Source organism: Trachypithecus francoisi, unplaced genomic scaffold, assembly GCF_009764315.1.
Source record: "Trachypithecus francoisi isolate TF-2019V2 unplaced genomic scaffold, Tfra_2.0 Lachesis_group17, whole genome shotgun sequence".
NCBI lineage: Eukaryota > Metazoa > Chordata > Mammalia > Primates > Cercopithecidae > Trachypithecus > Trachypithecus francoisi.
Genome location: NW_022681462.1, coordinates 11,381,774 through 11,407,416, shown reverse-complemented (window position 1 = coordinate 11,407,416; position 25,643 = coordinate 11,381,774). Strand labels below are relative to the sequence as shown.

At 39.3% G+C, this 25,643-nt stretch overlaps 1 protein-coding gene across 5 annotated transcripts in view; it reads left to right on the top strand.

The window, feature by feature from the left end:
- Positions 1–25,643, top strand: part of USP34 (ubiquitin specific peptidase 34) — a 288,549-nt gene that overhangs the window by 73,878 nt on the left and 189,028 nt on the right. For all 5 annotated transcript variants that reach the window (XR_004443955.1, XR_004443956.1, XM_033239152.1 and 2 more), the window contains exons 4-8: positions 3,210–3,260; positions 3,451–3,600; positions 12,475–12,542; positions 15,183–15,375; positions 17,113–17,174. Coding sequence is in view for 3 of the 5 variants with exons in the window: in XM_033239152.1 (XP_033095043.1) it covers positions 3,210–3,260; positions 3,451–3,600; positions 12,475–12,542; positions 15,183–15,375; positions 17,113–17,174 (524 nt within the window). In the remaining 2 variants the exon portion in view is untranslated. The remainder of the gene's footprint in view (positions 1–3,209; positions 3,261–3,450; positions 3,601–12,474; positions 12,543–15,182; positions 15,376–17,112; positions 17,175–25,643) is intronic.

Below are 25,643 nucleotides of genomic sequence, written 5' to 3'. Positions count from 1 at the left end.
TTCTCCCTCCCCTTTCCCTCCCTCCCCTTTTCCCCCTTCCCCCACTTCCCCCCCTTCCCCCACTTCCCCCCTTCCCCCACTTTCCCCTTCCCTTCCCCCAATTTCCCCCTTCCCCCACTTTTTTCCCTCCCCCTACTTTTTTCCCTCCTTCCCCCACTTTCCCCTCCTCTCTCCCCCTTTCTCCCCCCTTCTCTCCCTCTCCTCCCTCTCTTTCTTTTCTCCACCACCTCTCTCCTCTGTGGCATGAACATGGCTTATTGCAGCCTAGACCTCCCAAGTTCATGCAGTCCTCCCACCTCAGCCTCCTGAGTATCTGGGAGGACAGATATGCACCACCGTGCCTGGCCAATATTTTAAAATTTTTAATAGAGATTGAGTCTCGCCCATGTGTACCAGGCTAGTCTTGAAATCCTGGGTTCAAGCAGTCCTCCCGCCTCAGCCTCCCAAAGTGCTGAGATTACAGGTGTACGCCACCACCCCTGGTTAGTTTTTCTATTTTTTTTTTTTTTTTTTGAGACGGAGGCTTGCTCTGTTGCCCAGGCTGGAGTTCAGTGGTGCGATCTCAGCTCACTGCATTCTCTGCCTCCCGGGTTCAAGCAGTTCCACTGCCTCAGCCTTCTGAGGAGCTGGGACTACAGGTGTGCGCCACCATGCCCAGCTAATTTTTGTATTTTTAATAGAGACGGGGTTTTACCATGTTGGCCAGGATGGTCTCAATCTCCTGACCTCGTGATCCGCCCACCTTGGCCTCCCAAAGTGCTGGGATTACAGGTGTGAGCCATTGCACACAGCCAGTTTTTATATTTTTAGTAGAGATGCGGTTTCACCATATTGGCCAGGCTGGTCTTGAACTCCTGACCTCAAGTGATTCGCTGGCCTCAGCCTCCCAAAATGCTTGGATTCTAAATGTGAGCCACTGGGCCTGGCCAAAAGCAGTCTTTTCAGTGTGATTTTTTTTTTTTTTTTTTGAGATGGAGTCTTGCTCATCACCCAGGCTGGAGTGCGGTGGCGCAATCTCGGCTCACTGCAAGCTCCACCTCCCAGGTTCACACCATTCTCCTGTCTCAGCCTCTCGAGTAGCTGTGACTACAGGTGCTCACCACCACACCCAGCTAATTTTTTGTATTTTTAGCAGAGACGGGGTTTCACCATGTTAGCCAGGATGGTCTCGATCTCCTGACCTCGTGATCCGCCCGCCTCGGCCTCCCAAAGTGCTGGGATTACAGGCGTGAGCTATCGTGCCTGGCCTTTTTTGTTTTTTTTTTTGTTTTTTTTGAGATAGAGCCTCATTTTGTTTCCCAGACTGGAGTGCAGTGGTGTGATTGTGGCTCACTGCAACCTCTGCCTCCTGGGTTCAAGCAATTCTCCTTCCTCAGCCTCCCAAGTAGCTGAGATTACAGGTGCCTACCACCACATCTGGCTAATTTTTGTATTTTTAGTAGAGACAAGGTTTCAGTATGTTGGCCAGACTGGTCTAGAACTCCTGATCTCAACGATCTGCCCATCTCGGCCTCCCAAAGTGCTGGGATTACATGCATAAGCCGCCATGCCTGGCCTCTGTGTGAAAAATTAAATACAGAATATACAAAACACAGACTTTGAAAGGCCTTTGAGCTTGTCTTTTCTCTTCATTCTCTTCTCTAAAAAACACATAAGTTCAGATATTTCCAAATGTAAAAATTATGAAGATCAGATCATCATAAAGTTTCTTCTTTCAGAAATGTAACATAGGTGTTTTGTCTGTACATAAGCTTTTGCCTTATTTTCAGACAGCCTTTTAAAGTTGTAACTAAAAATCACTTGATTGTACAGTTTATTTTCAGTAGATTTACAGAGTTGTGCAACCATCATCACATTCTAATTTTAGAGTATTTCCATCATCCCCCAAAGATCCCTCATGCCTGTTTCACCTTATTGTTAAGAGTTAGGGCTAGGTGAGGTGTCTCATGCCTGTAATCCCAGCACTTTGGGAGGCCGAGGCGGGCAGATCACGAACGAGGTCAGGAGATCGAGACCATCCTGGCTAACATGGTGAAACCCCCGTCTCTACCAAAAATACAAAAAATTAGCGGGGCATGGTGGTGGGCACCTGTAGTCCCACCTATTCTGGAGGCTGAGGCAGGAGAATGGCGTGAACCTGGGAGGCGGAGGTTGCAGTGATCTGATCATCTCAGTACTGCACTTGAGCCTGGGCGACAGTGCGAGACTCTGTCTCAAAAAAAAAAAAAAAAAAATTAGCTGGAATAGTTATGCCACCATCAAATTGATGGATGTCAGTTGTTACTAATTATGGGTTAATGAGCATTGTTATGCATTTATTTTCCAGTACTACTGTAATTAGTTCGTTAGGACAAAAAGCTAGAATTACTGGGTTAAAGACAATGTATGTTTTAAATATTGATGAATATTGCCAAATTGCCTTCCAAAAAGTTCATACGAACTTACACTCACCAACAATGGATAACTTTGCTTTTAGGCAGTTTAAATCTTTTGCATGGAAAGCACATTGTGTAACTCTTCAAGTGTTACCTCTAGGGAATTCCGGAGCACAGTTTCAAAAACTATGAAAAAGTTTGTTGAGAAACTTTCCAAAACTCAGAAACCACTTAACTATAATGTATTTTTATCAGAATTACCTTTAGTTTTATTTTAAACTTTTTAATGTTTGTTTGTTTTGGAGACAGTTTTGCTCTGTCACCCAGGCTGGAGTGCAATGGTGTGATTTCAGCTCACTGCAACCTCTGCCTCCCAGGTTCAAGCCATTCTTGTGCCTCAGTCTCCTGAGTATTACAGGTGCCTGCCACCACACTGGCAATTTTTTTATTTTTAGTAGAGACAGGGTTTTACCATGTTGGTCAGGCTGATCTTGAACTCCTGACCTCAGGTGATCCACCCACCTCAGCGGATCCATCCACTCCGAAAGTGCTGAGATTTTAAACATTTATGTTTTTAAGGCAAGATTACTTAATGTTTAATAAGGCAAAATAGTGCGTAGTATGTACTGTGGAATGGTTTCTATTTAAAGGAGGACTAAAATATACCTTAGAGCTGAATAATACTAGCTTCAGTTAGGAGTATCACTGTTTATCAGGAGTAATTGCAAAATAGTCTGTTTATTCAGTTTTTATAAAATCAGTCTTATAGAATTGTATTTTTTAAAGATTAGTAGTTGTAACCTAATTTTATTTGCTTTTTTTTTTTTAAATTAGGATATATCAACTCAAGAAAGTAACATATTAGGGGCATTCTGTGATATGAATGTAAGTGTTTACTTTTTTATTCTTTTATGGAAAATATTATTTTTCTTTTTCTTTTTTTAACAAAGCTTCATCCATATGTTTTATTATTTATGTATGTCTTTTGAGTTTCTCATCGGTATCTTTCCACTATTGCTAATAAGATAATAATTATTCGTGCGTTTTCAAATAATGACATATTTTATTTTCCCAGGATGTAGAAGTACCATTGCATTTGCTTCGTTATGTATGTTTGTTTTGTGGGAAAAATGGCCTTTCTCTCATGAAGGATTGCTTTGAATATGGAACTCCTGAAACTTTGCCATTTCTTATAGCACATGCGTTTATTACAGTTGTGTCTAATGTAAGTATTGTTTTGAATTGATCTTAATTTGGGAGCAATGTCTAGCATATCAGTAACATGAATTTTATGCTCTGAAAAGGTTTTGAATTATTTGCATGTATAATTTTTTTTTTTTTGGTTTTGACAAAATGAGTACAGAAACATTTTAACAGTCTTTATTATTAAGATTAGAGTTTGAATAAAATTTAAAGTTACTGTTTTAAAGCTAAAAGGAGTCATGGCTATAATTATCTATTTAATCTAAAATAGATAGGTGACGGTGCACAAAACTTTTGCTTTTTTATTTTTTAACTTTTTGTTTTGTTTTGTTTTGTTTTGAGAGAGGGTCTCACTCTGTTGCCTAGGCTGCGGCTTCTACCTCCTGGGCTCAGGTGATCCTCCCACCTCACCCTCCTGAGTAGCTGGGACTAGAGGTGTGCACCACCATGCCTGGCTGAATTTTTGTACTTTTTTTTAGAGACAGGGTTTCACCATGTTGCCCAGGCCATTTTAAACTTGCTCTGCCTGGGATTCTGTCCTGGGAAATATTTGACTTTTTAGTTTATTGGTTACTTTAAATTATGCTTGCCTAGGTTACTATTGTAGTATGCCTGAATTCTCTCTATATTACACATGAAGATGTAACATTTCTTCTTGCCTTTGAAAGTAAGGTAATTCTTCTGCATCCTGTGAATATCAGTTTACTGTGAAGCACAGTGGATATGGAAAGAAAGATACTTTTATTTTTTTTTCAGACAGAGTCTTGCTCTGTCCCCCAGGCTGGAGTGCAGTGGTGCAGTCTCAGCTCACTGCACCCTCTGCCTCCTGGGTTCAAGCGATTCTTCTGCCTCAGCCTCCCGAGTAGCTAGGACTATAGGCATGAGCTACCATGCCTGGCTAATTTTAGTATTTTTAGTACATGTTGGCCAGGCTGGTCTCAAACTCCTGACCTCATGATCCACCCACTTTGGCCTCCCAAAGTTCTGGGATTACAGGCATGAGCCACCACGCCTGGCCTGGAAAGAAAGATACCTGTATATTAAAATTCATCCTTTAATAACCTATTCTGGTTGTCATTTAAAAAACTGGTAAAGCAAAAGTTCAGTGTACCTTTACCAAACCCTGAAATCTTGTGTAATGGAATTACCTTAATTAATAGCTAATATCAGATATTTAAATTATCTATAAAATAAAAATATTGAGTGAAAAGGTACTCACTCAACCAAACATTTTGTTGCATTGCTTCCAATGCTATGTGCTTTGCAGTGATGTCGTACATTGGAAACAACACTGACATTACTAAAATTGGTAATAAATGATTATTGTCAAGGTCATTTTTAGTTAAAAAATTCCATGCATTCTGATAGGTTGAAAATAATACATACGGTAGTAGCATATAGCATGTAGGTGAATAATGTAGCTTTTTTTTTTTTTTTTGAGATGGAGTCTTCCTCTGTTGCCCAGGCTGGAGTGCAGTGGTGTGATCTTGGCTCACTGCAATCTCCGCCTCCTGGGTTCACGCCATTCTTCTGCCTCAGCCTCCCGAGTAGCTGGGACTACAGGCGCCCACCACCACACCTGGCTAATTTTTTGTATTTATTTTTTTAGTAGAGACAAGGTTTCACTGTATTAGCCAGGATGGTCTCGATCTGCTGACATCGTGATCTGCCCACCTCGGCCTTCCAAAGTGCTGGGATTACAGGCGTTAGCTCCTGCGCCCTACCTTTTTTAAGACGGTGTCTGGCTCTGTTGCCCAGGCTGGAGTGCAGTGGCATGATCTGGCTCACTGCAACCTCCGTCTCCCGGATTTAAGCGATTCTCCTGCTTCAGCCTCCTGAATAGCTGGGACTACAGGTGCATGCCACCATGCCTGGTTAATTTTTATATTTTTCATAGAGATGGGGTTTCACCATGTTGTCTAGGCTGGTCTCAAACTCCTAACCTCCGGTGATCCTCCCACCTCAGCCTCCCAAAGTGCTGGGATTACATACGTGAGCCACTGTGTGTGATCTAAGCCTTAATTTTTTTCATTTGCAAAGCGGGAATGATGATGGTATCCATCTACCTTAGAGGATTGTTGTGAGGTTTAAAATGAGAAAGAAAGATTTTAAGCTCAAAATGTAGCACTTGACATATAAAGTGTGTAGTAACTGGTAGCTTTTACTAACTTTGGCTGTTATTAAATACTTAAGTGATCCTGTTATTCTGATTGAACTTACTTGTTTGATAGGAAGTTTTATGTACTTTGGCATTCTCTGAGAGAAAATATCTTAATTTAGTTAAGTGAAATGCTGTGATAACATTTTTATTTTACACTGTGGTAATTTTGGAGAGGGCATATAATTTTGAAACACCAAATTATCAAAGGGTTTACTTAATCAGGAATATTACATAAACCTGAATTAAACTGTTTCTTGAATTTATTTGTACTAATTTTTGGTTAACAGTCTAGTATGGAAGGCTTGTTAAAGAGTTTATTACTATATCTTTATAAGTTAGTGTTTACAGAGTTTTTTTCCCCCTTATTTTATCTGTTTTTTTGAGACAGAGTCTCACTCTGTCACCCAGGCTAGAGTGCAGTGGCACCATCTTGGCTCACTGCAGCGTCCACCTCCCGAGTTCAAGCGATTGGCTACCTCAGCCTCCCTAGTGGCTGGGATAACTAGTGCATGATCCCACACCCGCCTAATTTTTGTATTTTCAGTAGACACTGGGTTTCACCATGTTGTCCAGGCTTGTCTCAAAATCCTGTCCTCCCATGATCTGCCCACCTCGGCCTCTCAAAGTGCTGGGATTACAGGCTTGAGCCACTGCACCTGGCCTTTGTTTTGGTTTTGTTTTTGTTTTGAGAGAGAGGTCTGCTGTGCGGTGCATAATAGCAGCTCACTGCAGCGTTAACCTCCCAGGCTCAAGCAAACCTCCCATGTCAGCCTCCCAAGTACCTGCGACTAAAGGTGCATGTCACCATGCCTGGCTAAATTAAAAATTGTTTTTGTAGAGATGGTGTTACACTGTTGCCCAACCTGTATAGTTACCCTTTACTAAATAGCAAGGTTTAGGCTTAGATTCTATTTTGTCTTTCTCTTCAGCTCTTTTATGACTGCTAATTGGTGGACTGTTGACAATCTGCATAGTTTTCTTTATCTTACAACTCTCCTGAGGCCATCAAAAACAAAGTTGTACTATTTAAATTAATAATGTATTTTTTGAACACCATAGTACTATAATACTATATAATCTGTGTTTCTTAATTTTCTGAGAATAATAACTCAATGGAATTAAGCTTTAATTGGCATCTTTTCCTTATAAAAATATTTTAGATTGGCTCTCTGCAAGCTAATTTTTCATATAGTTAATATTTTAGTGTACATTAACAGTTTAGAGTTCTTTTTGTAATCAAGCTTACTACAGAAGTTGTGCTTTATTTATTTATTTCATAGTAATTTCCTCTAGTGGGTCATTGTATAAACCCTGATTATTTTTATATGTTCATTCCTTTTTTTGCGAAGTGGGCAACTTGTTTAGCCATGGTGTTTTGGCTTCAATAGGGTGAGGTCTCTATTTGGGAATCTCTGAATTTCACAGGAAGGAGTACAACTATATTTAGCAATAAAAAAAAATAGTATTAGATTTTAGGGCAATCCTTTGTAAAGAAAAGAAAATAACTCATAAATAACTTTTATGGCAAGACAGATAAGGGCTGACATTACTGAATACCTCTTTTTCTCAGTTTATTATAGTAAATTATACATTCAGAAGAGAACATGTTTATAGCATTTCCTGGGATTCAGGAAATGATCCCGTTCTGTTTATTTTCTAGGATGATTTCCTCCTCACTTAAAAAAATCTGTATATTTATTTTGAGACTGGCTAATTTTTGTGTTTTTGGTAGAGACAGTGTTTCACCATGTTTCCCAGGCTGGTCTTGAACTCCTGGGCTCAAACGATCTGCCTGCCTCGGCCTCCTAAAGTGCTGGGATTACAGGTGTGTGCCGTTGCACCTGGCTGATTTCCTCACTCTTACTGAGGAAAGGTAACTTTGTCAGATGGTGTTTTTTTTTGTTTTTTTTGAGAAAGAGTCTTGCTCTGTTGCCAGGCTGGATTGCAGTGGCATGATCTCTGCTTACCGCAGCCTCCGCCTCCTGGGTTCAAGCAATTCTCCTGCCTCAGCTTCCTGAGTAGCTGAGACTACAGGCACGCACCACCACGTCCAGCTAATTTTTGTATTTTTAGTAGAGATGGGGTTTCACCATGTTGGCCAGGATGGTCTCGATCTCTTGACCTTGTGATGCCTCCACCTCAGCCTCCCAGAGTGCTGGGATTACAGGTGTTAGCCACCGCGTCTGACCGGTGAGTTATTTTTTAGAACCTGAATCTAGAATCCTGAAATTGCATCTCAGGAAAACTCATTCTGCTCTGAGTTTGAATTATCAACAAAGAAAGGAAATTCTTACCTTATCAGATTAAGGTTCAAATCTGATAATAACATCAATACATTTATTTCAATCTCAAAAACTTTAACAGATTCTTAACTAGAACTTCAGCAATTCTTAACTAGCTCTGAGTTTTAGGAGATATCTCAGTTTGCACAAATATTATTCCACCTATTATATGGATCGTTCTTTAATAACAGCTGCACCCACCCACAAGAAAACAATGAAGATCTTTATGTAGTTTTCTTACTTTGCAAATACAGCTTACTAACATTTAACACAGCTTAGAGAAATAGAACACAGAGGCACACAAGTTTCTCCACTGAGACCCAAATGAAAGTTAATTCTACTTTTGTTGAGTTACATTACAGTATCGTTCCTCAGCCCTCAGCTCTTTGCCTGAGTTTGTCATCTCATAGATTACACCTTTTATTTATAAAGAATCCAGTAGAGACAAGGGATTTATTTTTTTATGGAGGAGAAAGAAGTGCAAATGAGGCTTAACAAAAGAACGTCACACAAAATGTGCTTTAGACAAATTATTAAGTAGGAGATGTGGGTCAAAGGTACAAGCTTGTAGGGCTTAAGTAACATATAGGGGAACACAATAACAATTTCTGAATGCTCAGTGTCCTAAGACTGCTTTTTACAAATATACTAGCAAAGACTGTTTAATATCAGAAGCTAGGATAGGATTACATATTTTTTGATATCTGTCTACTAGATAGGAGAATAGTAAATTAAGTTTTCATGATGCCACTTTGTCAGAACTAGGTTTGATGCAGAATGCTGTTTTTCTGCAGTTAGAGGGAGCAAGGAACTTTTTTTTTCTTTTTTCCCCTATTTGAGAGTTTTAACCTAGAGGTTAGGAGGGCTGCTAGAATTCCGTTAGCACTAAGCAGGGGGTGGGGAGAAGCAAACCTGAAAAGCTCAAAACTTACAGTAAAATATGATAAAGGACACACTGTAGGATTAATGGCATATGGAATTTGGTTTTTATGATGGGATCTATAGTAGTGTTAAAGAATGCTGATTTTTATAACGATATAATCCTAGGTTTGAATTGTACCTCTGTTGCATAGTATGTAATTTTGTTTTCATTAGTTTTATAAGCCTTACTTTTCTCATTTATCACAATGGGAATATTAAGGACTTAGTAAATGGTAGCTCTTTTTTGTATTAAAATTTTTTCTTGTATTTACAGTTTTTTCATTTGCTGTTTTTTATTGAAATTTTTACTCACTTGTGTCTGTGTATTCTGAAATAAAAGATATACCTGTGTCCTCCGATGTATCTTGTATAAAATAGGATTTTTTAACCTTTTGTTAAAATTTGAAAAATAACATTCATACAGAAACGTACACAAAGTGATAACATGTGGCTCAGTGATTTATCAAAGCAAATACTCGCTTAACCATCACTCAAACCAAGAAACAGAACATTGTCAACTCCCCAGAAGCCTACCTTATGAGTCCTTCCGGCCATTAACTGTTCCGTCTCTTCTTCTTTAAAAATAAACACAATTCATACTTTAATGCTGATCATTCTCCTGCTTTTTTTTTTTTTTTTTTTAAGATTTATCACCTAACCGTATATCCCTAAACACTGTAATTTGGTTTTGTCTATTTTCACCATGCAGTCGGAATCACATACTGTGCTTTCTTTCATGCCTGGTTGTTTTTTTTAAATGCTGAAATTTATATTGCATATATTTCTAGTATGTTCATTTTTATTGTTGAATAATCTTTTAAAATATACCAGTTTATTTTACTGGTGATGGACGTTTAGGTTAGTACAGTTCATATGGGTGTCAGCATTCTTTTATGTGTGTTTTGGTGCACATGTGTGTGCATTTAATTTGGATATATATTTAGTGGAATTTCTTATCAATAGGGTGTGTGTGTGTGTGTGTATGTATATAATATATACACTTTTTGTTGTGTTTTTGAGATGGACTCTCGCTCTGTTGCCCAGGCTGTAGTGCAGTGGTGTGATCTTGGCTCACCGCAGTCTCCACCTTCCAGGTTCAAAGGATTCTCTTGCCTCAGCTTCCCAAGTAGCTGGGATTACGGGGACCTGCCACCAAGCCTGGCTAAATTTTTCGTACTTTTAGTAGAGAAGGGGTTTCACTATATTGGCCAACTTGGTCTCGAACTCCTGACCTCAAAGTGATCCAGCTGCCTCAGCCTCCAAAGTGCTGGGATTATAGGTGTGAGCCACTGCACCTGACCTATTATATATTTGTAATGACTAATGAGAAGGAGCACCTTTTCATAGGCATATTACTTATTTGGATTTTTTTTTTTTTTTTGCGAAGTACCTGTTTAAATCTTTTGCCCATTTGCAAAATTGGATTGTCTTTTTCTTGCTGATGTTTAGGAGTTCCTTATGTGTTTTAGATAGAAGTCTTTTAAGGTAGAAGTCTTTTGTTTGATATATGTATTGCCAATATCTTCCACTCTCATGTTGCTTTTCACTCTTGTGTTTGAGAAATATTATGCATCAAGCTTCGTATTGTATAATTTGTCAGTGTTTTTCTTTATGGTTAAGGTTTTCATTTTTGATTGAAAAAGTCATTTTTTACTCTAAGGCCGTGAAGATACTTACAAAGTTTTTTTTGCTCACTGCAACCTCCGCCTCCTGGGTTCAAGCGATTCTCCTGCTTCAGCCTCCTAAGTAGCTAAGACTACAGACACTTGCCACCACGCCCAGCTAATTTTTTGTATTTTTAGTATAGATGGGGTTTCACCATGTTGGCCAGGATGGTATCGATCTCCTGACCTTGTGATCTGCCTGCCTCGGCTGCCCAAAGTGCTGGGATTACAGGTGTGAGCTACCATGCCCGGCCAAAGTTTTTGTTTTTTTGAAAAATTCTTTTATTTTTTCTTGCTTCCTTGATCAGGAAACAAGTATCATTGCTTTACCTTTCATATTTTGATCTATTCAACTGCAGTACATTTATATTTATAGTTTCGGGGAGAGATTAAGATTCATTTTCCTTTTCATAGAGATATCCAGTGTTCCTAACACTGTCACGAAGACAGTCATTTCTTTGTTCTGTAGTACTACTTTTGTTGCACAGGTTAGTCTTGAACTCCTGACCTGAAGTGATCCTTCCATCTCGGCCTCCAAAAGTATTGGTTACAGATGACTCATGCCTCATCACTACACTGAGCCAAGTCAGATGTCTTTATGTGCATGGGTTTGGGCTCTCTGGCATAGTACACTGTTCTGTTTGCTTAATTTTGTGCTGTTTTGCCCATTGCCTTAATTATTGAAACTTTACAAGAAGTCTTGCTCTCTGGGAAAGCAAGTGCTACTTCCCTGTCTTATTTCCCTCCCCTCCCCCTCCCCCTCCCCGCCCCTCCCCCCTCCCCTCTCCCCTCCCCCCTCCCCCCCTCCCCTCCCTCCCATGAGCCACCACGCCTGTCCAGATTTGTATTTAATTGTATCTCCTGCCTGTGTCAAGACTAAGTATCAGAGTTTTTTGTTTGATGGTTGGGTTAGGATTTTTATTCTTACTATTTTTGAAAATAAAACTATTATAATGTATTCACATTTGGTTTATAAATGTTAAAATATAGAAAAAATAAGGAAATATATTTATTATAACTTTTATTATAATTTAGTTGAGTTGTAAGTTACTTATAGTAAAAGCTTATTTCAGTAAGTACTTATTGATACTGTAATCAGTGTGTGACTGTAAAATATATTTGTTTCAGATGGATATTGAAGTGACCAGAAAGTATGGGTAATTTGAAGTTTTTTAGGAAGGAATGAGATGATTAGTTAAAAACTAATACGATTTATTAAAAAACCAATGCAGTGTCTTCTATTGGGGATGCTACCATTCAAAGAAGTATAGATAATTATTTGGTAAGAAAATGTTACTTTGAGAGATGGTTTTTTTTCTTTTCAGCAAAAAGCTAAGATTAATTTCTCAGATAAGACTTTATGTAAAATAAGATTAGGTAAAATTTCCTGATACATGTGTGTTTTGTACTATACTCTTGTCATAATTGATAATATATGTAATTTTGGAGGCATCAAAATATTAAATGATCCTGGTTTTTGTTCTATTTTGTTATTTGAGACGGAGTCTCGCTCCGTTGCCCAGGCTGGAGTGCAGTGGTGCAATCTCGGCTCACCACATCCTCTTCCCCACCAGGGTTCAAGCGATTCTCCTGCCTCAGCCTCTCAGGTAGCTGGGACTACAGGTGTGCGCCACCATGCCCAGCTAATTTTTGTGTTTTTAGTAGAGACGGGATTTTACTGTGTTTTCCAGGCTAGTCTCAAACTCCTGACCTCGTGATCTGCCCACCTCAGCCTCCCAAAGTGCTGGGGTTACAGGCATGAGCCACTGCGCCTGGCCAGTGCTCTTGTTTTTCATTAGTTTAGTGAAAGACATATGTATTTCACATATTTGTTAGGCATTAATGTTGTTTTTATGTTTCTTATATAGATTAGAATATGGCTACATATTCCTGCTGTCATGCAGCACATTATACCTTTTAGGACCTATGTTATTAGGTAAGTTTATAAAGTCTCTTTCCCGTGATTATCAATGTAATATATTTAAACAATTTATAATACAGAATTATATTGTTTGAAAGTCCCCTATAGTCATATCCTCTAGAGAAAATTTCAAGTAACAGTTTGGAATATAGTGTTTTTTATGTACATATATGGGTTTATATTTAATGTTTACTGTTTAGCAAATTATGTTGGACTTTTTTTTTTACATGAATATGTAAAAAGAATTAAAGAAATTAATAATGGTTATTCCACTGTATTTAGTCAAGTCAACAAATACACAGTGTCTGTTACATTCTAGGCACTGAGGATATATTAGAGAAGAAAACAAATTGCAAAAATCTCTGCTCTTGTGCAGTCTGTTTACAAAAGAAGTAGATGATAATACATCAGAAAGTGATAAGTATTATAAGATAAATAGCAGCAAATGTGAATTGAGAGTTCTAGAGGGTGGGTTAGAGTTTAAATATGGGGACAGGGAAGGTCTCATCGAACGGGAGGTGACATTTGAGTTTTATAAGTCTCAACCTAAAAAGGAAGCCTAAGAAGATGGAGAAGGGGTTGTACTGATTAGAATTAAAGTATGAACTGTCAGGATTCTGCATATTTTATTGATAACATTTATGAGGGTATTGTACTTTTTTTCTCATTCATTTGCAAAGGTTTGAGTGTCTCCCTTTTTCACAGTACTACTCAACTTTTGGGAGACAATATCAGGCAAAGAATCAGATAGTGATGAATGCTATGAAAGTAAGTTAGTGTGATACAGAGGGAGTATGGGGCCTTTCTGAAAGGTGATATCTTAAGGACATGAGTCAGCTATTCAAGTGATTATCAGAAAGACGTATTATAGAAGGAACATGTGAGTATAGGCTTTGAAGTTAGCATAAGTTCAAAGTTATGAAGAAGAAACTAGAAGCAGATTGGTATGGAGAATAATGTGTAAGGGGATATAATTATGAGAGTGGAGGGATAAGCAGGGGCAGGTGATTCAGGACCTTGTAGGCCACTGTAAGGAGTATGGATTTAATTTTTTCAATGGGAATCTATTGAAGGGTTTTTAGCAGATGTTTCAGGATTTTTTTTTTAAAGTTTTCTTTGGCTTTTTAGTGGATCATAAATATAGGGTGGCTGGAATAGAAGCTAGGAGGAGACCAGTTGAAAGGTTTATGTATTAGTCCTGGAAGGAAAATGATGATTACTTGTAGTAGGATTGTTAATGATGATTTTGAAAATTGGATGAATGTAAGTGAAAATAAAATCAATAAGACTGGTCATTATAGGGTATAAAGAAAAGGGTAGTATTGTATATGTGGATGAGATTCAGCACCCCCCTCCTCAATTTTTTATTTGTAGTGTGGATATCATTACTGAGATGTGAAAATCTAGGAGAACTTAAATGTCCCACAGGCCTCTCAAAGTCTTCTTATCTTTAAGTGGCACTGGCAAATTGGGAGTATGAACTTGTAGTTCAGAATAGTTTCATTAATTTAAGAGTTGTGAGTGTAAAGATGGTATTTAAAAACCACAGGAGTCACCTGAGGAGAGCATACAGGAAAAGAATAGAAGTGAGTCTAAGATAGAACTCTGTATCAGTTGGTTTTGCTATGTAAGGAAACATCTCTCAAAACTTAGTGGCTTAAAACAATAGCCACCCAGGCATGGTGGCTCATGCCTGTAATCCCAGCACTTTGGGAGGCTGAGGCGGGAGGATCACCTGAGCCCAGGAGTTCGAGACCAGCCTGGGCAACATAGCGAGACTCCATCTCTGCGCAGGGGAAAAAAATTAACTGGTGGTGGTGGCACGCTCCTGTAGTCCCAGCTACCAGGGAGGCTGAGGTAGGAGGATCACTTGAGCCCAGGAGGTCGAGGCTGCAGTGAGCTCTGATTGAGCAGTTGTACTCCAGCATGAGTGACAAAGCAAGACTTTGTTTCAAAAAAAAAATAAATAAAACAACAGCCATTTATTATTTCTCACAGTTCTCTGGTTAGCTGGGCAGTTTTGTTTATCTGTATTGACTTGGCTGAAACTGGATGGTCTAGGTTAGCCTTGTTCCCACATTGTGTGATTGCCATGCTGATTGGTCTTGTGGGGTGAGGGGGAATCTCATCTATGTCTTGCAGTTGGCTTCATGTCAGTTGGAGCATCAGACACTTCTCTTTCATCCAGCAGGCTAACCTTGGTTCCTTGTTTTGGTGGTGATTAGAGTTCTCAGCAAGAGAAGGCAAGCTCAAAGGCTTTTCTAGCTTCCCCTCATGTCATGTCTATTAATATTTCATTGGCCAAAGCAGGTCATATGGCAAGGCCCAGATTTAAGGGTGTAGAAATAGATTTCACCTTTTGATGAGAGGAATAGCTAAGTCACATTGCAAAGTCTTGTACATATAATGATGGGAGGAATTTGTGGCCATTTTGTAATCCATTACAGGCCTTCAGGAACACTAATATTGAAAGGTTGAACAGCACAGAAGGAATCTGCCAAAGAGATTAGGCAGGGCCTGAGAGGATAACCAGAGGCTTGTGGGTTTTGGACACAAAAAAACATTAATGCTTACAATGTACATTTTAAGTTATTGAGTGGTCTTTTAAAATGCTTTATGAGTTTTTATGTATTTTCTATTTCTGAATCATTTCAGGTATTTATGCAAGCTCTCTGATCAGGAGTTACGACAGAGTGCAGCTCGTAACATGGCTGACTTAATGTGGAGCACAGTGAAAGAACCATTGGATACAACGTTATGCTTTGATAAAGAAAGCCTAGATCTTGCCTTTAAGTACTTTATGTCACCTACTTTGACTATGAGGTTGGCTGGATTGAGTCAGATAACAGTAAGCTGTGTTTGCTTTATTTTTGGTCATTGTTTATTTGCTTTCTAGTCTATCATAATAATACTACCCACTATTTATGGAGCCCTTCATACTAGGCATTGTGCTAAGTATTTTACATGGATTACTTTGTATGGTCTTCACAAATAATTTCTGTGTTTCTCTTATTTTAAAGATGAAAAAGTCTGAAGCTTAGATTTATATGGATTTATACTGTGGGTCCATTTGATTTCCGGGTCCAACTCTCATCATTTTGTTTTTGTCTTTTTAAACTATTCAGGTTTTTATGTTTATAGATGTTTTGAGAAAGAGGAATAATTGGAGGGCTTTGTAAGCGGTTAATTAATTTTCCAGGCAGAAACCATAGATTATTGGGCCGTAGGCCAAATTTTACTAAATGTTTGTTTTGAATAGTCTTAAATACTGTTTTTAAGTAGGACAAAATAACATAAAAATCTGTATTCTTGGCTTGTCTTGGTGAGGGGGTTGGAAGAAGGCCTGGTATCCTTGGGTCTGTATTCTTGCATAGCAACAGTCTGTTAGAACTAAGTAATTAACTTTATCCTTCAGAATGAACATGCTTTTTCCAGTTTGTTACAGTCCCCATTTGGTTTACTCCTTTACATTTCTGGTTTTTGTTTTTTTCTTTCCTTGGAGATGGAGTCCCATTCTGTTGTGCAGTGGCGTGATCTCGGCTCACTGCAACCTCCACCTTCCAGGTTTAAGTGAGTCTCTTGCCTCAGCCTCCTGGGTAGCTGGGACTACAGGTGTGAGCCACAATGTTTGGCTAATTTTTTGTATTTTTAGTAGAGATGAGGTTTCACTGTGTTGGCCAGGCTGGTCTGGAATTCCTGACCTCAGGTGATCCGCCCACCTCGTCCTCCCAAAGTGTTGGAATTACAGGCGTGAGCCACCCCACCCGGCCACATTACTGGTTTTTTTTTGTTGTTGTTGTTGTTGTTGTTTTGTTTTGTTTTGTTTTGGTAGTGTAGTCACACTGAAAATCTGAAGTAGCTAGAGTTTACTTGTGTGCCGGGCTTCATAAGATACTTGTTGACATTGTCCCACATAAATTAAATCTTGAGTGGATTTATCTAGGAAGCCTTTCCTGAAACTTTGTCTATAATGACATTACTTGCTCTCTTGCATTAGATTGTTGTGTTTTTTTACTTACTCAGCTTTGTTTTCTCTAGTGTGCTTAGTGTAATAAAGAATACTATTTGCGGAATGAATTTAATTTTTTTTTTCCTTTTTTTGAGATGGACTGTTACTCTGTCGCCCAGGCTGGAGTGCAGCGGCACGATCTTGGCTCAGTGCAACCTCTGCCTCCTGGGTTCAAGTGATTCTCGTGCCTCAGCCTCCTGAGTAGCTGGTATTATAGGCACGTGCCACCATACCCAGCTAATTTTGTATTTTTAATAGAAATGGAGATTTACTGTGTTGGCAAGGCTGGTCTCGGAACTCCTGACCTCAGGTGATCCACCTGCCTCGGCCTCCTGAAGTGCTGGGATTGCAGGTGTGAGCCCCTGCACCTGGCCCTTATTTAGTATTTTAATATAACAGAATAGTTTTACTAATTGAGAAGCGTATGTCTCTGATTATGTCTTAGATTTTGTAATGTTAATCTAGTTATTGTGATCTACATATGTCAATCAGTTTACCATGTTTCTTAGTACTTGCTGATATGTGCAAGAATAATTTTGGAAATAAAAACCCTTAATTTCTTGTCTTTAATCATAGAATCAACTCCATACCTTCAATGATGTGTGCAATAATGAATCATTAGTATCGGACACAGAAACGTAAGTAGGAGCATTAATTTATATATAAGTATACCATTTTAATGTATAGTTGTTTATATGGTAAATTCTAATTTTATATTTAAAATTTTTACTAGAAATTCTTTGCCCCGTGACAACTTGTACAGTCTTCATCAAGCTTTCAGAACATTATGCTGTCTGTAACATAACTCCCTCTCTCTTTTTTTTGAGACAGGGTCTTGCTCTGTTGCCCAGGGGGGAGTACAGTGGTGGGACCATGGCTCACTACGGCCTCAATTTCCCAGGGTCACGCGATCCTCCCACCTTAGTCTCCCGGGTAGCTGGGACTACAGGCACATGCCTGCATGCCTGGCTGATTTTTGTAGAGTCAGTTTTGCCATGTTGCTCAGTCTGGTCTTGCAGACTCAAGCCATCCACTTGCCTCAGCCTCCCAAAGTGTTGGGATTACAGGTGTGAGCCACTGCGTCTGGCCACATTTCTCTTTTTTAAAAGCATATACCAACATATAGTACTATTTATCATGGTATGAAAGCATACTGTTTATACTAGAGAATTAATCTTGAAGAATATGGTACTGATAGTTTTCAGAAAGTACACTTAGTCCAGGCTGCTGCAACAAAGTACCATAGATTGGATGACTTATAAACAACAGAAATTTATTTCCCATAGTTCTGGAGGCTGGAAGTCCAAGATCAAGTTGTTGCCAGCATCGTCACATTCTGGTTAACAACAGAAATTTATTTCTCATAGTTCTGGAGGCTGGAAGTCCAAGATCAGGTTGTTGCCAGCATCATCAAGTTCTGGTGGGGGCCTTCTTCTGGACTGTAGACTGCCATTTTCTTTTTTTATTTTTGCATGGTGGAAAGAAGCAGAGAGGTCTCTGGAGTCCCTTTTATTAGGCCACTAATCTCATTCATGAAGGCTCCACCCTTATGACCTAATTATCTCCCAAAGGCCCCATTTCCAATAACATCACATTGGGAGTTAAAAAAGTAGTTTTTATAGCTTAGACTTCTTGGGTTCTGAGAAATATATATATTCCATTTAATTGTTCATCTAGTAGAGAAATCAGTTTTTAAAATCTAAACAGTAGGGTAGAATATCTTCCGGAACAGAGTTGTATTGCCTTGTTAGAAAATTTGTAATTATACGTGTGAGTCATTCTTTAGTGTAACTTGATCTTACTACTGCTCTAAGGCGCTAATCTCAGTTGAACCTAGGTCTTGAATTTGGAAACCAGAGACTGTGTCTCTTGACTCTTTTTTCCCTTTAGACTAAAGAGTTCTTATTCTCCCAGTTGTTCTTTATATGGTATGGTTTTTGAATTTATCACTATATGAGTCATTCACCTCTGGCAATATTCTTTGTCCGTAGTCCCCTTAAAATGTGTTGCCTAGAATTTTTCATTGCTTTATACATATTAGAAGTGTTATTTCACACTGTCAAGACATTATGTAGACCATATCCAATATATTTATAAAGCTACGGCTCTGCGCCAGGCACAGTGGCTCACACCTGTATCCCAGCACTTTGGGAGGCTGAGGTGGGCAGATCACTTGAGGCCAGGAGTTTCAAGACCAGCCTGGCCAACATGGCGAAATTCCATCTCTACTATAAATACAAAAATTAGGTGTGGTGGCGCATGCCTGTGATTCCAGCTATTTGGATAGCTGAGGCCCGAGAATCATTTAAACCCGGAGAGAGAGATTTCAGTGAGCCGAGATAGTGCCATTTTCACTTCAACCTGGGTGACAGCGAGATTCTGTCTCAGAAAAAAACCAAAACAAACAAAAGAAACCTATAGCTCTGGATTTTCCTTTTCATCCTCTGTGTCCCCTCACCCCTCTACCTCTGCAAGACTGCTTAAAGAGAACCTTATATAATTGCTAATGTGATACTCATACTCCTCTCATCCCCTGTGAAAAGGATTAAAAATTTGGAATGTTCACTGCAGTAATAACACATTCAGGCTAGGTGTTGTGTGAAAACAGTGAATAGGGGAATAAGAAGGAATTCCAGTAACAAATGCTTGGAATATACATCCTAAAGACATGGTTAAGAGAATAGACAGGAGAGTAAAAGTATTGAGGACTGGTGGTAAAGAGTTCAAAATGGGAAGGGAGAGTGTGTATACAGTGTGAGAAAATTGGAGTAAAAAGTATGTGATAAATACTGTGGCGGCGGTGAACTGGGTGTTTTTAAGCAGTTTTATTAACATATACATATAAAATTCACTTGTTTTATATATACAAGTCAGTGAATTTTATAATAGTAAATTTTTAGAGTTGTGCAGCTGTCACCACAGTCCAATTCTAGAACATTTCCATCACTTAAAAAAGATGTCTTTTGCCCGTTTGTAGCCAGTACCTATTATTTCCAGCCTCACTAATCTACTTTCTATCTCTGTAGATTTGCCCATCTTGGGATATTTCATTTAAAAAGAATCAAATGATAGTGGTCTTTTTCATCTGGCTTCTTTTCACTTAGTATACTCTTGTTTGTTTGAGGTTCATTGAGATTGTAGTTTGTCTCTGTACTTTATTCCTTTTTATTGCTTAATAGTATTACACTGTATGGATATACCACACTTGATCAATTGCCAGTTGATGGATATTTGGTTTGTTTCTACATCTTTTTTTTTTTTTTTTTGAGACGGGAGTCTCCCTCTGACCCCCAGGCTGGAGTGCAGTGGCGCGATCTCGGCTCACTGCAAGCTCCGCCTCCCGGGTTCACGCCAATCTCCCGCCTCAGCCTCCAGAGTAGCTGGGACTACAGGCGCCCGCCACCACGCCCAGCTAATTTTTTTTTGTATTTTTAGTAGAGACGGGGTTTCACTGTGTTAGCCAGGATGGTCTCGATCTCCTGACCTTGTGATCCGCCCACCTCGGCATCCCAAAGTGCTGGGATTGCAGGCGTGAGCCACCGTGCCCGGCTACATTTTTTTTTTTTTTTTTGGAGACAGAGTCCCGCTCTATCACCCAGGCTGGAGTGCAGTGGCCAGATCTCAGCTCACTGCAAGCTCCACCTGCTGCGTTTACGCCATTCTTCTGCCTCAGCCTCCCAAATAGCTGGGACTACAGGCGCCCCCCACCACACCTGGCTAATTTTTCGTAGTTTTAGTAGAGACGAGGTTTTACCGTGTTAGCCAGGATGGACTCGATCTCCTGACCTTGTGATCTGCCCGCCTTGGCCTCCCAAAGTACTGGGATTACAGGCGTGAGCCACCATGCCCCGCCTGTTTCTACTTTTTAATTAGTGTAAATAATGCCATTATAAACATTTATGTAAAGTCCTTTTGTTTATCGTATGTTTTCATTTTTTGTAGTAGATACTTAGGATTAGAATTGTTGCTTATATAATTAGTTTAAACTTTTATAGGAGCTGTCGAACTGTTTTCCAGTATACCTGCATTATTTTACATGCCCACTAGCGTTGTAGGAGGTTTCCAGTTTCTCCCCATTCTTGACAGCAGTTATTATTATCTAGATTTATTATTGCCATTTGGGGATATAAAGTAACATTTCATCATGGTTTTAATTTGCATTTCCCTAATTGTTGACATAGAACATCTTTTTATGTGGTTATTTGCCATAATGTTTCTTCGTTCACAACATTGCCCAGTTTTTAATTGGATTCTTGGTTTTGTTTTATGGCTTAATGTGGTCTGTACTACAGACTGTTCTGTGTGTGCTTAAGAAGACTGTACATTCTGCTGTTGTCGTATGGGGTGTTCTATAGATGTCTATTAGGTCAAATTGGTTTGTAGCATTGTTTGTCTCCTATATTCTTGTTGCATTTTCTGCCTCATTCTCTCTATTATTGAAAGTAGGAGATCGAGTGCAGTGGCTCATGCCTGTAATCCCAGCACTTTGGGAGGCCGAGGCTGGTGGATCACCTGAAGTCGGGAGTTCAAGACCAGCCTGGGCAACATGGCGAAACCCCGTCTCTACTAAAAATACAAAAATTAGCTGGGCCTGGTGGTGTGGTGGTGCGCGCCTGTAGTTAGCTACTTGGGAGGCTGAGGCAGGAGAATCACTTGAACCTGAGAGGTGGAGGCTGCAGTGAGCCAAGGTCACACCACTGTACTCTGGCCCGGGCAACAGAGCAAGAGTCTGTCCAAAAAAAGAAAAAAAAAATTGAAGTCTCCAAATACATTTGATCCTGAGTGTTTGCAGATTTAGTCGTCTCTGTATGAGCTCTGAAGCAAGATGACAGAGTGCCACCTTGTTTGACTTTAGCTAGGAATGTGCATATTGGAAAATTCTAATCTTTCACTGCTATGTGCATGTCTGTGAGTGCCTATGAAAATGCCACAAATACTGATTTTGGAGCTACAAATAAATTGCAGCAAATGGATGAATTCACAAATATAGAAACCGTGGAAGAGTAGAAAAAATATTTTTCTTTCTTCACAAATATGGAATATGGAGATGGAGGTGCTGAGGGGCAGTGTGGTGGAGTGTAAGAAGTCCTGGTGCCACTTGGATGGGGTTTGAATCCCAACCCTAGCACTTGTTTAGCCATAGGAGATGGCCTCAGGCAAGGCATCTAAATGCTTCTGAACCTCATTTTCTCTTTCTTTCTTTTTTTTTTTTTTTTCCTGAGATGGAGTCTTGCTCTGTTTGTTGCCCAGGCTGGAGTGCAACGGCGCGATCTCAGCTCACTGCAACCTCTGCCTCCTGACTTCCAGCTATTGTGCTGCCTCAGTCTCCTGAGTAACTGGGATTACAGGCACCTGCCACCACACCCGGCTAATTTTTGTATTTTTGGTTAGAGACAGGGTTTCACTGTGTTGGTCAGGCTGGTCTTAAGCTCCTGACCTCGAGCAGTCCACCTGCCTTGGCCTCCCAAAGTGCTGGGATTACAGGTGTGAGCCGGTCACGCTGTTTTCTCTTTTGTAAAATAGAGAAAATAGGATCAACCAGTATGAGAGGTTTTTCAGATGAAAAATCTGTGATATCTTTATTATGTACATATTTTCTGTAGGACCAAGGGTTCAGTATTAGGTAATTCAGTGTTTGCAGTGACTCTGTAGAATATAACTAATGCGAGTAACAAGAATTAGCTGTATTGCTGAATTGTCTATTTCTCCTTTTAATTCTGTCATCAGTTTTTGCTTCATGTATTTCAGGAAATCTTTTGTTAGGTCCATATGTATTCCTGATAACTTGATCCTTTTTTTCATTTTAAATGTCCTTCTTTGTCTCCTTCAGACATTTTTTGGCTTAGTCCATTTTATTTGATATTGGTGTAACTCCTGAACCTTTCTTAAGCTTATTTTTGGCATGGCTTATCTTTTTCCATTCTTTTATTTTCAGTCTGCTTGTTTTGAACCTAAAGTGTGTCTTAGGGGTAGCATATGGCTGGATCTTTAAAAAAAAAAAATCTAGTCGTATAATCTCTGCCTTGATGACAGTTCTTAATTCCCTAATAATTTTGTATAGCTTTACGTCTGTCATTTTGCTGTTGGTTTTCTGTGTATCTCATATCTTGTTTCTCTGTTTCTCCTTTACTGTCTATTTTTATAGTGTATACGTAGATTCTAGTGTGCCATTTTAATTCCATTGATTTAAAAAATAACCTCAATTTTCTTAGTGGTTTTATGGGTTAAATATGCATTTAATTTCTTGACATACTGATTTAAGTCTAATAAAATAAGATAAAAAAGATTGCTCCTGTGTAGCTCCATTACTGTTTGGGATAAGAAGTTAGCTATTAATCTTATTCTGGTTCCTTTGTATATGCTTAGTTGTTTTTCTCTCACTGCTTTGAATCATTTGACTACAGTATGTATAGATGTGGATTTCTTTGTGTTTATCCTCCTGGAGTTTGTTCTACTTTTTGCTTGGATGTGTAGATGAATGTGTTTCATCAACTTTGGGAAGTTTGAGGTATTCAGATATTTTTTCTGGCACCTCTTCCCACTTTCTTTGACCCCCATTGCATGTATGTTTTCAGACCGCCGAATAGTGGTTGTTAATGATACTGTCCAATTTTATAGTTGCATCGTTATTATGAAAGTCCCTGGTCTCCCCTTTAAATTTTTGAGACAGTGTCTTGCTCAAGCTGGAGTGCAGCAGCACGATTACGCCTTACTATAGCTCTGACCTGGGCTCAAATGATCCTCCCACCTCAACTCCTTAGTAGCTGAGACCACAGGCATGAGCCACCATGCCTGGCTGATTTTATTTTAGTTTTTGTAGAAACAGGCTTTTATTATGTTGCCCAGCCTGGCCTGGAACTCCTAGGCTCAAGTAGTCCGCCCCCGCCCCGACCTCAGTCTCCCAAAGTGCTAGGATTACAGGCGTGAACCACAGCACCAGCCTGGGTCTCCTTTTAATGTTCTTTAATAGACTTACTTAATAGTGGGATTTTTTTTTTTTTTTTTTTTTTTTTTTTGAGACGGAGTCTCGCTCTGCCGCCCAGGCTGGAGTGCAGTGGCCGGGTCTCAGCTCACTGCAAGCTCCGCCTCCTGGGTTTACGCCATTCTCCTGCCTCAGCCTCCCAAGCAGCTGGGACTACAGGCGCCCGCCATGTCGCCCGGCTAGTTTTTTGTATTTTTTTAGTAGAGACGGGGTTTCACCATGTTAGCCAGGATGGTCTCGATCTCCTGACCTCGTGATCCGCCCGTCTCGGCCTCCCAAAGTGCTGGGATTACAGGCTTGAGCCACCGCGCCCGGCCTTTTTTTTTTTAATTAATTTTGTTTCTTGAACTATGATGTAAATCAGAGAGTTGAATCTTATGGATCATAACTTCAGTAGTGCTACTCAGAAATAGGTAAAATATACCTAGTTTTATTTTTAATGTTTTACCCTTTGAGGCCTGTGTATCTAATTCCTAGTGGTTTTTTTTAATAAATAAAAATTGTTAGCATAAAATTCTGTTATAGAATGTAAATTCTTTGTTGGGTATGCAATAAGAAAGTAAATTACTTAATCCTTCTAGTTTATCTGTATATAATATAGCTGAAAAAATTGGGGACCTTTTATTGTACAATTTATTTTGAAGCTTATTTTCTTCCACCCATTTTATAATGTAGTCATATGGTACTTAATGACAGGGATACTTTCTGAGAAATGCATCATGAGGTGATTTCATTGTGCAAAGTTATACAAACCTAGTTGGTATAACCTGTTGCTCCTAGGCTTCAAGCCTGTACAGCATGTTACTGTCCTTAATTCTGTGGGCATTTGTAACACTTTGTAAGTATTTGTGTATCTAAACATATCTAACTGTAGGAAAAAATAATGTAAAAAAATCTGCAAAAAAAGATAAAATAGGGTATTGCCTGTATAGGACGCTTACCAAGAATGGAGTTTGCAGGACTGGAAGTTGCTCTGAGTGAGTTGGTGAGTGAGTGCTGAGCAGATGTGAAGGCCTAGGATGTGACTTTACATTACTGTAGACTTTGTAAGCACTGTACACTTAGGCTACACAAATTATTTGAAAGCTTTTTTTCTTCACTATTAAATTAACCTTAGCTTACTCTTTTTATTTAATTTTATAAACTTAAAATTTTTTTAACATTTTGACTCTTTGCTTATCATATGTTGTAAGTACTTCTCTATGAGGTAAATTCTATGAGGTAAATTCTTATAACATTTAAAATACAAACACGGGCCGGGCGCGGTGGCTCAAGCCTGTAATCCCAGCACTTTGGGAGGCCGAGATGGGCGGATCACGAGGTCAGGAGATCAAGACCATCCTGGCTAACACGGTGAAACCCCGTCTCTACTAAAAATACAAAAAAACAAGCCGGGCGAGGTGGCGGGCGCCTGTAGTCCCAGCTACTCGGGAGGCTGAGGCAGGAGAATGGCGTAAACCCGGGAGGCGGAGCTTGCAGTGAGCTGAGATCTGGCCACTGCACTCCAGTCCGGGCGACAGAGCGAGACTCCGCCTCAAAAAAAAAAAAAAAAAAAAAAATACAAACACGTTATATGGCCATACAGAAGTGTTTTTCTTTATATCCTTATTCTTTATATCCTAAGAAGAAAAAAAAAAGCTTTTTTCTTTTTTTTTTTTTTTACTTTTTAATAATACACATGGAGCTGTCATCTCCTGTGCTGACAATGCCTTTCTTTTTTTAAAAACTAGAAAGAGTATCCTTTAAAGATAAAAAGTATAGTAAATACATAAACTAGCAACAGTCATTTATTAAGTTTTATATACTGTATGTACATGTTATACTTTTGTATTACTGGCAGTGCAGTAGATTTGTTTACATCAGCATCACCACAAACGTGTGAGTAATGCATTGCTCCATGACATGGTGGCCACAGTGATGTTAGGTAATAGGAATTGTTCACGTCAGTTTTAATCTTATGGGACCACCATTGTATATTTGGTCCATCCTTTGGTCTGTCATTGACCAAATCATTATTATGCAGTACATGACTGTCTGTTACTTTACTTTTCATCTGTTAGTAAAATCTTCAATAGTATAAGCAAGGAGACTTACAGTTTGGCTTGGGGGTAATTCTTTTGTTGTT